Source organism: Notolabrus celidotus, chromosome 18, assembly GCF_009762535.1.
Source record: "Notolabrus celidotus isolate fNotCel1 chromosome 18, fNotCel1.pri, whole genome shotgun sequence".
Taxonomy (NCBI): domain Eukaryota; kingdom Metazoa; phylum Chordata; class Actinopteri; order Labriformes; family Labridae; genus Notolabrus; species Notolabrus celidotus.
Genome location: NC_048289.1, coordinates 11,433,236 through 11,445,768, shown reverse-complemented (window position 1 = coordinate 11,445,768; position 12,533 = coordinate 11,433,236). Strand labels below are relative to the sequence as shown.

At 43.6% G+C, this 12,533-nt stretch overlaps 1 protein-coding gene across 2 annotated transcripts in view; it reads left to right on the top strand.

Moving 5' to 3' along the window:
• The window catches only part of trrap (transformation/transcription domain-associated protein), a 114,762-nt gene that overhangs the window by 93,911 nt on the left and 8,318 nt on the right, over positions 1-12,533 (top strand). For both annotated transcript variants that reach the window (XM_034707109.1, XM_034707107.1), the window contains exons 64-70: positions 55-145; positions 465-670; positions 2,665-2,926; positions 10,071-10,296; positions 10,509-10,726; positions 11,373-11,557; positions 11,930-12,133. In XM_034707109.1, coding sequence (XP_034563000.1) covers positions 55-145; positions 465-670; positions 2,665-2,926; positions 10,071-10,296; positions 10,509-10,726; positions 11,373-11,557; positions 11,930-12,133 — 1,392 coding nt within the window. The remainder of the gene's footprint in view (positions 1-54; positions 146-464; positions 671-2,664; positions 2,927-10,070; positions 10,297-10,508; positions 10,727-11,372; positions 11,558-11,929; positions 12,134-12,533) is intronic.

The window sequence follows — 12,533 nt, the reverse complement described above, 5'->3', positions numbered from 1 at the left end:
TGTCCTTAGGGGGAGTCTTTGAAATGTAATCTGTGACCCTCTTTTATCTGCTAGGTGGGACGAGTGTACCCCCAGGCTGTCTACTTTCCTATCCGCACCCTTTACCTGACACTCAAGATCGAGCAGAGGGAGCGTTACAAAAGTGGTGAGTAAACATGGCTGTAGTGTGTTGCCTCTTTACTATACTTTGAACTTTGAAAAAAGTTTGTCTTGCTTCTCCCATGCTGATTTGATATATCTAAAGAAATGTTTAGGTGAAGAAAATGTGTTTAAAGCACAGAACAGATGCTCTGCAATAAACAACTTCTCATAGTGTTACCATGTTTGACTTCTTTACTGGTGTCTATCTTCAGACACCATCCAATGTGCTTGTTCTTTGCTCTAAGTTCTTCTGGCTCTAAGTGCCCTCCACTTATCACTCCCTCTTCTTCATCTTTCTTCTCCTGCCCCCCCCCCACACACAGACGCTTCTGGACAGCAGCAGCCCACCTCCGTTGGGGCGCAGCCTCACTCAGGCGCCTCTGACCCCGGACCCATCCGGGCCACCGCCCCAATGTGGCGCTGCAGCCGGATCATGCACATGCAGCGGGAACTCCACCCGACCCTGCTCTCCTCTCTGGAGGGCATTGTGGACCAGATGGTGTGGTTCAGGGAGAACTGGCATGAAGAGGTGAGAAGAACAGAGATGGTGCTTTGTTTATGTCTTGACAATGAAATCACAAAGGAGGCAGGTGTTTTTAGTTAATCAGATGTTCGTAAAAAAAACATTGGTACGGATGTGTGAAAGCAAGTTGGTGTACCTCTTTTGTATACATGTGTCAAACCACCTGGTCAACCAGATGACCACAGTTGCGCAGATCCTGTCTCTCTGGTGGGCCAACACATCTGTTTAGTCTGAGGTGTCCTGACCATACACTGTATACATAATATGGATGTAGTCTCCATGATGTCACCAGTTCTGAAGTGGTGTGATGAAGCACTGAGGAGACATGTGCCATATTGTACTGGAGCTTCCAACCAACCCTTAACTTGACTCAATGCAACTTTATTTAAATAGCACCATTCATACACAAAAGCATGCTTCACAAAAGAACAGATGGAAAATAACAGAAATTGGTAAAATAATAAAAGACTAAAAACGGAAAGGAAATGGTAAACATAAAAAATACAAAAAAAAAGGTAAAATCAATATAGCATTATCAATAAAAATGTAAAGGTAAAAAAACAACATTTAAAACAATGACAATTAAAAAGTTCAGATAAATACTAGAAATAAACAGGAGAAATAAATAAAAAATAAATAAAACAGAGCTCTCTGTTCACTACTTGTGTGGGACACATGAGGAACATTTAAAAGGGAAGCATTGGAGGACCTCAGTAATCGAGCTGGAACACAAAATTACAGAAGATCTGTGATGTATGGAGGAGCAAGGCTGTGCCTGCTGTCAAACAGCAACAACACAATCACCTGATGGTGAAAAATAAGCCATAATTTATGTCATTTTTAAAAATTTTAATCTTTATTTCATGTCTTTATTTCAAACGTAGAAAAAATACAAATAAAAAGAAGATAAAAATCAATTAATTCCATCAGCAAGCACTGAAACATTTGAATTTACATGTGCGAAAAGGAGTAGGAAGAAGTTAAAACTTATCTAACCCTACCCCTTTATTCACTAGTCATTTAACCCCTAACCGCTCCTGGTGGCTGTGCAAGTGCTGTGTGACTGTGATTAGTCAATACTGATGGGCGCTTCACATAGCAGCCTCTGCGACCAGTATATGTGAATGTGGTGTGAATGTGACATGTAATTAAAAAGCACTTTTGAGTGGTCAGAGGACGATAGAAGGCACTTCATTTTGTAGCAGTTATTTAATACTAACTTCTATGGAATTTTCTCAAGCAGCAACCTCCATCTACATCCACTTTTCATACAGTTTGAGTTTTCTTGGCCTCTGAATCATCAGCCTCGCATGGACATTTGAGGATCTGAGTTTACCACTTGGTCATCACGGGGAATGACAATATGTTGTAATTCCCCGACTGAGCTGGTGTTGTGCCATGAATCTTTGGTTGAACTTGTGTGCGTTTCAGATATCAGATCTCCCTCTTCATTGTATGAATCCTTGCCTGCTGCTTTTTTAAAAACCTATCTAGACTTTAATCACCTCTTTAGCCAGCCACATTTCCCCCCTAGTCAGCACCTGACGTAAGTCTGCCATAATCGTCCAAACTAAACTCTGTGCTGCTACAAATTGTTTTCGCCATGCTAGGCGGCGTCCACCCGCGGTATCTAGTCTGTGGGTGGAGAGAACACTGGGAGACAGAGGCAGCAGAGCGGGACAGGTGATGGATGGGTGCAGCCAGCGTGTAGGATGGGGCGAGGGATTTAGGGCTGGAAGTTTGTTGATGTGTGTGTGCAACTGTGTGATTATCTGTGATGGTTCAGGGAACTCTGTAGCAGCTGCAGGGCCTGATGTGTTGTTCCACGAGGTAAGCAGGTGCAAACACATGGAAGGCCATCATCACCTTCCTCAAGCTCTAGTGTTTGGTTTTTGTATGAAATTGCATTGCTCTACCTTTGTTGTAGAAGAAACTGTCATCTAATCTAATATCTAAAGCGTCAGCAGAACTGCTTCTTACTACTTCCTCTTTCGTTGCAGGTACTGAGGCAGCTCCAGCAGGGCCTGGCTAAATGCTACTCAGTGGCCTTTGAGAAGAGCGGTGCAGTCTCTGACGCCAAGATAACACCGCACACTCTGAACTTTGTCAAGAAGCTGGTGAGCACCTTCGGCGTGGGCTTGGAGAATGTCTCCAATGTTTCCACCATGTTCTCAAGCGCTGCCTCCGAGTCGCTAGCCCGTCGGGCCCAGGCCACAGCGCAGGACCCTGTTTTCCAGAAGATGAAGGGCCAGTTCACAACAGGTTGGTTTGCTTTTGAACCACACACACATCTGGCTTTATAAAGAACAGACAGATAAACAAGCTATGCATCGCACCTTTCATTTTGAGGTTGTCCTTGTGTTTACCTTTTCAACTTAGTTGTTTGTTCACTTTAGCTCCATGGCTGTCGGCCATGTTAACATTTAGCACGGCCGGTTTACCTTTTTGTAACTTCAACATAACACTTAAGAGTTTGAGGAGACATAAAATGTGAAGCGTATGTTTTCAGGCAAGTGAAAAAAAAGCATGTCTTATTTTTAAATATTTGACAAGGTGCGACAGTTGGCCACATTGCAAAACCAGCAACACCTCCTTCCTTTTCCTCCCTAAAGCCCCACATCACACTTCAGCCACCTTTCAGTAAACAAGAGCAGCATGTGTGTCACTGAGTGTGTACACGACTCTAAACGATGAGTCAGGCCTCTGAACGTGTGAATTATAGCAGTCACTTTATACCCACGTAGACATCCCTGTCGCTAGTATTGATGCTGTCAGAACACACACTGCTGGAGTGTTGGTGTTCAGCTGTGTCATTAAGGTTTCCAGCCACATGATGGGATTTCAGGGAGGGGGTCACTGGTCAGAAATACATGTGTGTCTGTCTCTGTCTTTATCCTCTGTACATGTCTGCTCTTGTTTTGACAACACTGAAGTCAGTTGCATCACTAACCTGAGCTGCATCATTGATGCCCTGAAAACTTTCACAAACTTGGGTGAAATAACAGCAAAAGACTGTTGAGTGCTGTTGCCTCAGCTGAAACAAAAACGCTGAACTTTACTGAAAATGATCGCTCTTCATTCTTAGTGAGTTTTAAAAGTCTTTAAAAACATTACTGGTTCCCAAACATCTCTTTACTGCAGCTTTAATGAAATAATTCAACTTCAACTGAGTGAAATAACACCCACTATTTTGGCTACCGGCTAACTTTGGCCGTTTTGCATTGAAATGTAAATGTAGTGTTTCCCCACTTAAGCTAAGTACCAGCAGCCACCGGTCAAGTGCTTTTTTTATTGTACTCTGAGATGAAGGTTACACCCACAGTATTATCCTTTTTGTCAGGGAGTGGAGCATTGTTTACACAGTTCTGGCTGTACTAAAAGTGGAGAAATATCGCTCATAAATACTGCAGAGTGAGGTGGATTCAGGACCATGCTGCTACTTCAGTGTCTGCGGCAGATGAAACACTTAATTCCTCTTCCTCATTGAAAAATCGTCAAAACAATTACAGGGTACTTTGTTTTTTATTACGGAGAAAATCACTCATTAGAGGTATAATTAGAAACATAAACAAACCTTTTCTGTGTTTAACTTAATCTAACATGGTAAGATGATTCACCTACAACAAAGTCGCCTCATTCATTTATAGGTAATTTACGGATTCAGTGTTTGACTTGATGTTGATTTCCTCGTCCAGTTAAAATAAATCATGTTAATTTTTATGTTGTCATAAGAATCAGAATCAGCTTTATTGGCCAGGTATGCTTGAACACACAAGGAATTTGTCTTTGGTAAACTGTGCTCTCTTTGTACAAAGGCATAAGAATAAGGCATAAAAATATAATAATAATAATAATAATAATAATAATAACAACAATAACAACAATAACATCAACTATAAACACAAAAGAATAACAAATAGGCATGACTAATTTGTACAGGGATGACCAATTCACTGTGTGAATATAAAGAACATGCATGATTCTGCTTCACTAGACTCTGATGTGTAGAACACTGACTAAAAGTTGGAGAACAACTCTCTGATCCTCACACCCACATTTCGATTCAGACATTTCAAAGCAACAATTCTGACACTGTCTTGTGTCTGCTTGCAAGGCCAGGATGAAGCCTTGATTCCTTTTGGCCTGTGTTCAGATCCAAAGGTAAGCAGTTGAATCCAGAAGGACAGGTGCAGCTCTGGTTTAGTCAAAGCCTCCCTCTGAGATTTTTTTTTCTTTCTGAAACACAATCATTCCCTTGTTTTTGGGAGCCATGTGTCTGTTTTTCTACATTGCATAAGGGAGGTGAACCAGAGTTTGCTGGATCCAGTTTAAACAGCGGCTGTCTGCAGCTTTGAAAAAAAGACTTGGTTTTTACTCCCACGGACCGACTGCACATACATGTTCACTGAATTACACTCACGGTAAAAGACCCGGTGTCTGCTTTTTATTACATTTCTAGAGAACAACTCCTCCTTCTGCATCCTCCCTCTTCCCCCGCTCAGCTCTTCAGTTTCTCCTTTGCTTTTCCCCTTCACTGCTCCTCAGAGTGGCCAATAGAGCTAATGTGTTTGGCCCTGGGTTAGCGGAGGACAAGGGCAGCCAGTGAATGAACAGAGCAGAGATAAAATGATCACCTGACTCAGAGAGAAACAAAGCAGTTAGAAGGTTAAGCCGGGGCTAGGGATCTTAAAAAAGGACAGAGAAGAGCGTTAAAGATAGAAGACAGAAAATTAGCAAAATGAAAATAATCAGAAAAAGAGCCTCAGAGGAAACGCGAGGCAGGTGTGACGGCATTAGTGAGCGAAAGCATGAGAACGGCACACGTACTGACTGATTGAACAACACAAACAAAGCCAGCGAGGCCCGGGGCGAGTGCTGATGAATCTTACCAGATGTTGCGGTGCCAGCTGTGCTCACGCAGCCAGGCGTCACCGGGGCTTCTGCCTCTCAGGGTGCCTGCCGACCATCGCTACCCAGCTGTCCCCATGGCGAAGTGGGAGCAGGGCCGTCAGAGACTGAAACCACACAAGGCCTCCAGAGCGGAACAAACAGGGTTTACAGAGCTGCTGAGCAGCCAAGCTCCCATTCCCCACACCACGTTAGTGGCTCACTCGCTTTCACAGGGTTTGTGGGCCGGAAAATATGGGTTTATGTGTGCACATATAACATTTGGCAGCAGGGAGGCATTCAAATCCAATTACGGCGACTGCTATTTGCATGAGTTACTGTTTTAGCAGTGGATCCGTTCCAGAGACTTTTGTCAGAAGAGCTTTCTGAAAAATATGCACAAGTTTCTAGGCTTTTCAATTCTGTGCCTATTGAACAGTCATTTGTCATGCTGAAATGACATTTAGCGCCGCAAAATGTAACTCAATATAATTCTGTATAGCAATTTGGCTTAGCACCTGTGTTAGTTGACAGTCACAAGCTTCAGATGTGAACTTTTACTGACAGCAGGCCCTCTAACCCCCAACATCCTACTGAGAAGACTTCTGCAATGCTCCAAAGTTCACCAAATCAATCCAATAAAGTGGAGTGGATTGCATGCCGCCACACACAGCCATACAACCCCAACCTGAGTCATGAGGAAATGATGGCTCTATACCCAGAGGTGCCCCCCCCCCCCCTAAGTCTGGATCCATGATTTGGTGCAGCAGTGCAGATCCTCTGCTGCAGTCTGTCAGGCAGGCCAGGTAGAGCAGAGTACCTGCACACATCTTTTTACACACAGGTCAGGGAGCAGCTCTGGTGCTCTCCACACCACAGTCCTTCTTCAGAATCCTTTTCCCCCCGGATAGTTTACAGAGCAAGGGTCAGAGATGAGTTCAGGGGGGCTCAGAATAACTATCCTCTGGTGTTGCTGACAGGTTTGCACTCACTGAGGAGCTCCTCTGTAGTCTCTCTGAGGAAATGTTCACAGGTTTAACATCACTCAACCAATTGAAATGCTTTGCAACTGTATTTTTTATTAACTTGATAACTTAACAGCTTTATATTCTGTTTTAGGAAGTGGCAAAAATATCCAACTTTTAAAGGCCAACAGATGTGTGCATGTAGTCCTCAGGGTAGCTGGGTGATTCATCATTTGCTTACACATAAATGTATCAATCACAATGATCTGATATGCAAGTTTTGTACTTCATTTAAGTGCAGCTCCAGATAGATCTCAAAACACAGAGAAATATTAGTGAGACTTCATTTTAAACAAGGTATTCTGTGGCTTTCACGTGTTCTTCATTGCTGTAGCTTTTTGTTTAGGTATTATTATGAGCAGTAGAAAATGTAAGGTCTATGTTAAATGTACAGCTGTCTCCATATATGAGCAGGTAAATGTTTTATATCTGATAAAAAGACGGAATCATATTACTGTATTGCTTTGAAGGAGCGGAGCACATCCTGCTTTTTCTATTTGTAAGCATTATACACTTTTATGGTGCTGAATTGTTGTCGCATCGCAATTCCTCAGTACTGTTTCAATTTTCCTCGTGCTATCGAGGCAGGTGAATTGCAGGCAGCTGGATGGCGAAATGGGGCCACTCCGAAAAGAACATTGGCTGTTTTAAAGGGCTTATTTAAAGTATTAGGAGGTCTCACTCTGGGAGAGATTGAACAGGTCTGAAATGGCAAGGCCTTGCAGTTTCATGGATTCATTATAACAGGCTGCTCAAACAGGGTGTACTGAAATAGGAGAGGTAGGTGTGTGTGTGTACGTGTGTTTGTGTGCATGTATGTGTGTGTGTTAGCACTGGGATTGTCCTGGGGGCTTCAGTCTAAAATGGAAAACCTTCCCTGGCTCACTTCCCCCTCTTCCTGTCGTCATTGCTGCAGCTCATCACAATATGTTATGTGCAATATGAGTTGTGACTTGAAACAGGAATTTAATACTTTAAGACTCTAATTTCTGTAGCTCTAATTTAATCAGTCACCAGCCTCCACCAGGGAGTTTTAAGTCGATAGAGCAAACAGCTCTCCTTGTGCTGCCGGCCCGCCATGAATAACTTATCTATGAAGTTCCCTCCAGCAAGGCACCACACTGCAGGAGCGGAGTGGCCAGCACAATATTTAGAATGGACTTTTCCCAGATGTAAGTTTGTGCAGCCGCTGCTCTCCCGTAAGCCATGGCTGTGAGAAACAAGGTGCTCTCAGTTCATGTTACTGGGTAAATAACGGCAAAGTAAACAACCAGATCTCACTTTAATTAATCTTAACCATTTGTGCTTGCTGAAGGGGCTTTCAGAGTTTGCATTTAAATGTCATCTGACCAAAACCCCTTCAAACGTTAATCCTCTTTGATTCTATTTTATTCCTCTTCTATTTCCTTTATTCATATTCGGCTCAATTTTAAATCCCTTTGTGGCTTGCACTGATTTCAAACTTCAGGTGCGTTTCGACAGCAGAAACCAGAGTCTCGATTTAGTTCCAGGGTAGTTGACTTACCCATTGAAATGTCCCAGCCCCGGGGGAGGGGGGGTAATTTGCCAAAGGTCAAGGAACTTTGGTGGACAAGGCCTGCAATGCTGAACGTTTCTGATTGGTAGATTTTATTACATGCGCCTTCCATAATAACATTACATAAAACAGTGATTAACTTGATTTGATAACTCCTTAACATTCATCTTTTCTGAGCCTGACAGCAGAAATTAATCTCCGTCTGCTCCCGGTGTTACAGTTTGAAGAGTGACCTTATAAACCGGAGACCTTCAGCTGACCGTGTCAGTGGTTGTTGTTTAAACACAGACGGAGCCCTCGGTAATGCATCCTAGTTTTGCTTTATTATTAAAAAAATGAAAATATACTCATCAGTAAGTATTTATTGACAATCTAAAGCGATGTGTGAGGGATGCATCCAGTTAAAAGGAGCCCGTTAATAGGGTCACTCCTACACTGACACACCCGTTGATCTCTGTCATGGCTTTTAAACTCTGTCTTCCTGCTTTGGGTTGAACATTCAGGCATTTTGAATCCGCTTTACTACTTGTGTTTGTCTCCTTCCAAATCTGTTAATTAATGTAATAAAGCAAAATCACAAACAGCACAAAATGAATCCCCTCTATGCTAACAGGCTAACTGTAATGTCACACATGATGAGGGCAGCCTGTCTGTCTCCTTCTGTGGCGTCAACAATGTTGTATATCCTTTGTTTTTTTTCTTAGTGTCTTCTCCTGGTCTGGCCGTACATTGCAATTACTTTACGTAACTGGCCTGATTTGCATAATCTTCTCAAGTCGCAGTGCTGCAGTGGAAAACACAGACAACATTGGGCCACAGGAACCATTCTGTTCCTCGACAAGAAGTTCCTGGAACTAGAAGTTTCTGGTACTTCTGTTCATAAAGCACCTTTCTTGTGGCTTGTTATGTGGAGAGGAAACATATTTATAGCATAGGTGAGGGAGTATATATAGCTGCATGAGAGGTTAAAGGTGGCACACACATACAAACACTCCTGGGAGCTCAAGTCTTGAGAGCAGCTCCACTGGAGCAGTACTGGGGTTTAGTGTCTTGCTGAAGGGCATTTGAAAGAAAGTTGATTTGGCAGGGGAAAGTGTAACACTCTTTCATTTAGACTTAAAAAACAAACATGAGGATTTCATTTGGCTACTTTTGACTCATTTCTGTTCACTTGTTTCCAGACAATCAGGCTCCTGTTATTTAAAAGCCAGTTTGTCATTACAGGTCATCATTATGGTTCTTTCAGCCCTTATTCTAAAGAAAGCAACATGATTTTCAAAATAAGATAAAAGGACCAGAGGAGATTCTTAACAAATACAACACTAACAACTGTAAACTATACGTGAATACTTGCATAGTAAACTGTGATTATCGGCTACAAGATTAGTTATTTCTTCATACTGAATTTTTGCACCTGTGTTTGTGGGTCAGATTTTCAGTGATAAAAGCTGAATGGTTATTCCACACTCACCCGGAAGTGCCTACGTTTAAAACATAGACTGTAGGAAATATGGACGTAGTATCCGTGATGTCAGCCATCTGTTTCTGAAGCGCTGTTTTGAGGCCAATTGTTGTCAACAGCCATATTGCTGCTGTCTAGGGATTGTGACATAAAGAGGCGGGCTTTGAGCCTCCTAGCCAACAACTACAGTAATCCTAATATCTTCGAAACTGCCACGTTTTAAAAAAATTCACCCCCTTTAATAATTTCTGGATGCGCCATCTTCAATTTTGTTGATTTTTCTGTCATAACCTACAATTGTTTTTCCAGCTCGTCTTCTTTCTGCACATTGATACGATTACAGTTAAGAGTCTGTGATTAGAGCTGCATCCCTAGCCATCGCCTGTTTGTCATATCAATGGTCCGCTGTTGGTTCATGACGACCAATTAGAATCAAGTACTTAACACAGCCATGCAAAAAGCATAACTTACCATAAATCTCTTCTCTTCTCCTAGACTTTGACTTCAGCGTGCCAGGCTCCATGAAGCTCCACAATCTGATCTCCAAGCTGAAGAAGTGGATCAAAATCCTGGAAGCTAAAACCAAGCAGCTGCCCAAGTTCTTCCTCATCGAGGAGAAGTGCCGCTTCCTCAGCAACTTTTCTGCACAGACCGCCGAGGTGGAGATCCCAGGGGAGTTCCTCATGCCTAAACCGACGCACTATTACATCAAGATCGCGAGGTAACCGACTCATTTATGGGCATGGTAAACAGGATGTTGTAATATCACCAGTAAAAAAGGCAAATTAAGGGAAATTTTTCCTGTGGTGGACTCTTTAACTTGCTTGAGATATTCTTTTCTGTAATAATGTGTATTATGGATAACAGAGAAAACAGAGCAAGCACTCTTCACATTGTTTATAACTACAGCTCTGACTCTGCATCTCTCGTCAGGTTCATGCCCAGAGTGGAAATTGTTCAGAAACACAACACAGCAGCACGCCGTCTGTACATCCGCGGCCACAACGGCAAGATCTACCCTTACCTGGTGATGAACGACGCCTGTCTGACAGAGTCCCGGAGGGAGGAGAGGGTTCTGCAGCTTCTCCGCCTCCTCAACCCTTGCTTGGAGAAGAGGAAGGAGACCACAAAGAGACACCTCTTCTTCACTGGTACGAGCAGATGTGGAAAGTTGAGGACATAAGAGAGAATGAGTTCTGTTTCATAACAACAATTGGCGGTGATCCCCCCCCCCCCCCCCCCCCCCCCTCTCTCTCTCTCTCTCTCACACACACACACACAATTTCAATTCCCTTTCATGCGCTATTTCCCCCCCTGTTGTCCCGTTGCGGTTTTCCTCCGCCCAGATGTTTGCCCACTCTCCATTTATGCACTTGATTGGTTTGGTTAAGGGGAAATATGGACGGGGAATTCAACAGTCCCTTACAACCCATTTCCTCCAAACTGGAGTGGCGGGTATTGATTTGATTTTGGGTGCCAGTATATGTAAATGTTTAGACTGCCTTCATTTGGCGACCCATAGACAGCCTTTCACCTCCTCTGACCATGTTTGTTGTTTAGAGATGGCATGCCTTCATTGCAGCTGTTTCCTCACTCTGGAGTGTTTTATTTGTACGTTTAGATTTGTGGTTTGCACCCCGACTGTTTGCTAGCAAGTGCAGCCAGATGTTTACAGTTAGTGTGTTTTTTTACGTAGTTGTTTACCACTTTTCTCTTCTTTTTTTCCCCTCCTTCTTATTCCTACCATGTGCTGTCCACCTGTGTCCTGTTTTCTTCCTCTTCCCTCCGTCTCTGCAGTGCCCCGAGTGGTGGCAGTGTCGCCTCAGATGCGGCTGGTGGAGGACAACCCTTCATCCCTGTCGCTGGTAGAAATCTACAAACAACGCTGCGCCAAGAAGGGCATCGAACATGACAACCCCATTTCCAGATATTACGATCGCTTGGCCACAGTGCAGGCCAGAGGCACACAGGCCAGCCACCAGGTACGGAGACGGTCATGGAAACAGACACGCATGATAAATACAGGGCATAGTGCAACTTTCTTTACTGCCCTGCATTTATATGCATCCTGGTTATTGGAAATAAACATAGTAGGCTCGCCAGGCCTTCATTAAGGCTTTTTATTGGAGAAATCTTTCCCTCTTCAATGCTACTTGTCTATTTTTAGGATTAGCAAACATTTAACTACCACAGTGGTACTCGGATCTAGACTTTGTGCTAACTTTCTTTGATAAAAAAGCCCATCATGTGTTTGTTGATCCTTTATCTGGATTAACTTCCCTCTGATCATCTTTCCAGAACTTGACTCTGAGGCCTAGTTGTAACCTCTACTCTGTCCTCTCATTTACGACCAGGTCCTTCGTGACATCCTAAAGGAGGTGCAGGGCAACATGGTTCCTCGCAGCATGCTGAAGGAGTGGGCCCTCCACACCTTCCCAAACGCCACAGATTACTGGACCTTCAGGAAAATGTTCACCATCCAGCTGGCCCTCATCGGTTTGGCTGAGTTCATGCTCCATCTCAACCGGCTGAACCCTGAGATGCTGCAGATCGCTCAGGTGGGGGCACATATACAGACACACACACACACACACACACACACACACACACACACACACACACACGCAGACATGTCAGACTGCTGTCAAGGACGAGTGGGATCCATTTGATGGCAGCTAATTCAATAGATATACACTCTCATAGATGCATTAAGAGATCACCATTACCCTCTCCATATCTGGCCGTATGAATTACCGTTCTCCCCCATGACATTCACGCTTCTCCTATCAGTCAGCCAGCCACTGTCGATGCCAGGGATGTTTTGACAGAGCGTTATATTCAGTCGCTCCGCTCAACAGCTATCAAAGACGTTTCAATTTGAAGAGGCCGTGTTTGTGTGAGTGCAGGCCCGCCTCTCGGTTCACACGCATCCGGGCTGCCACTGCTCCAGGTCCACAG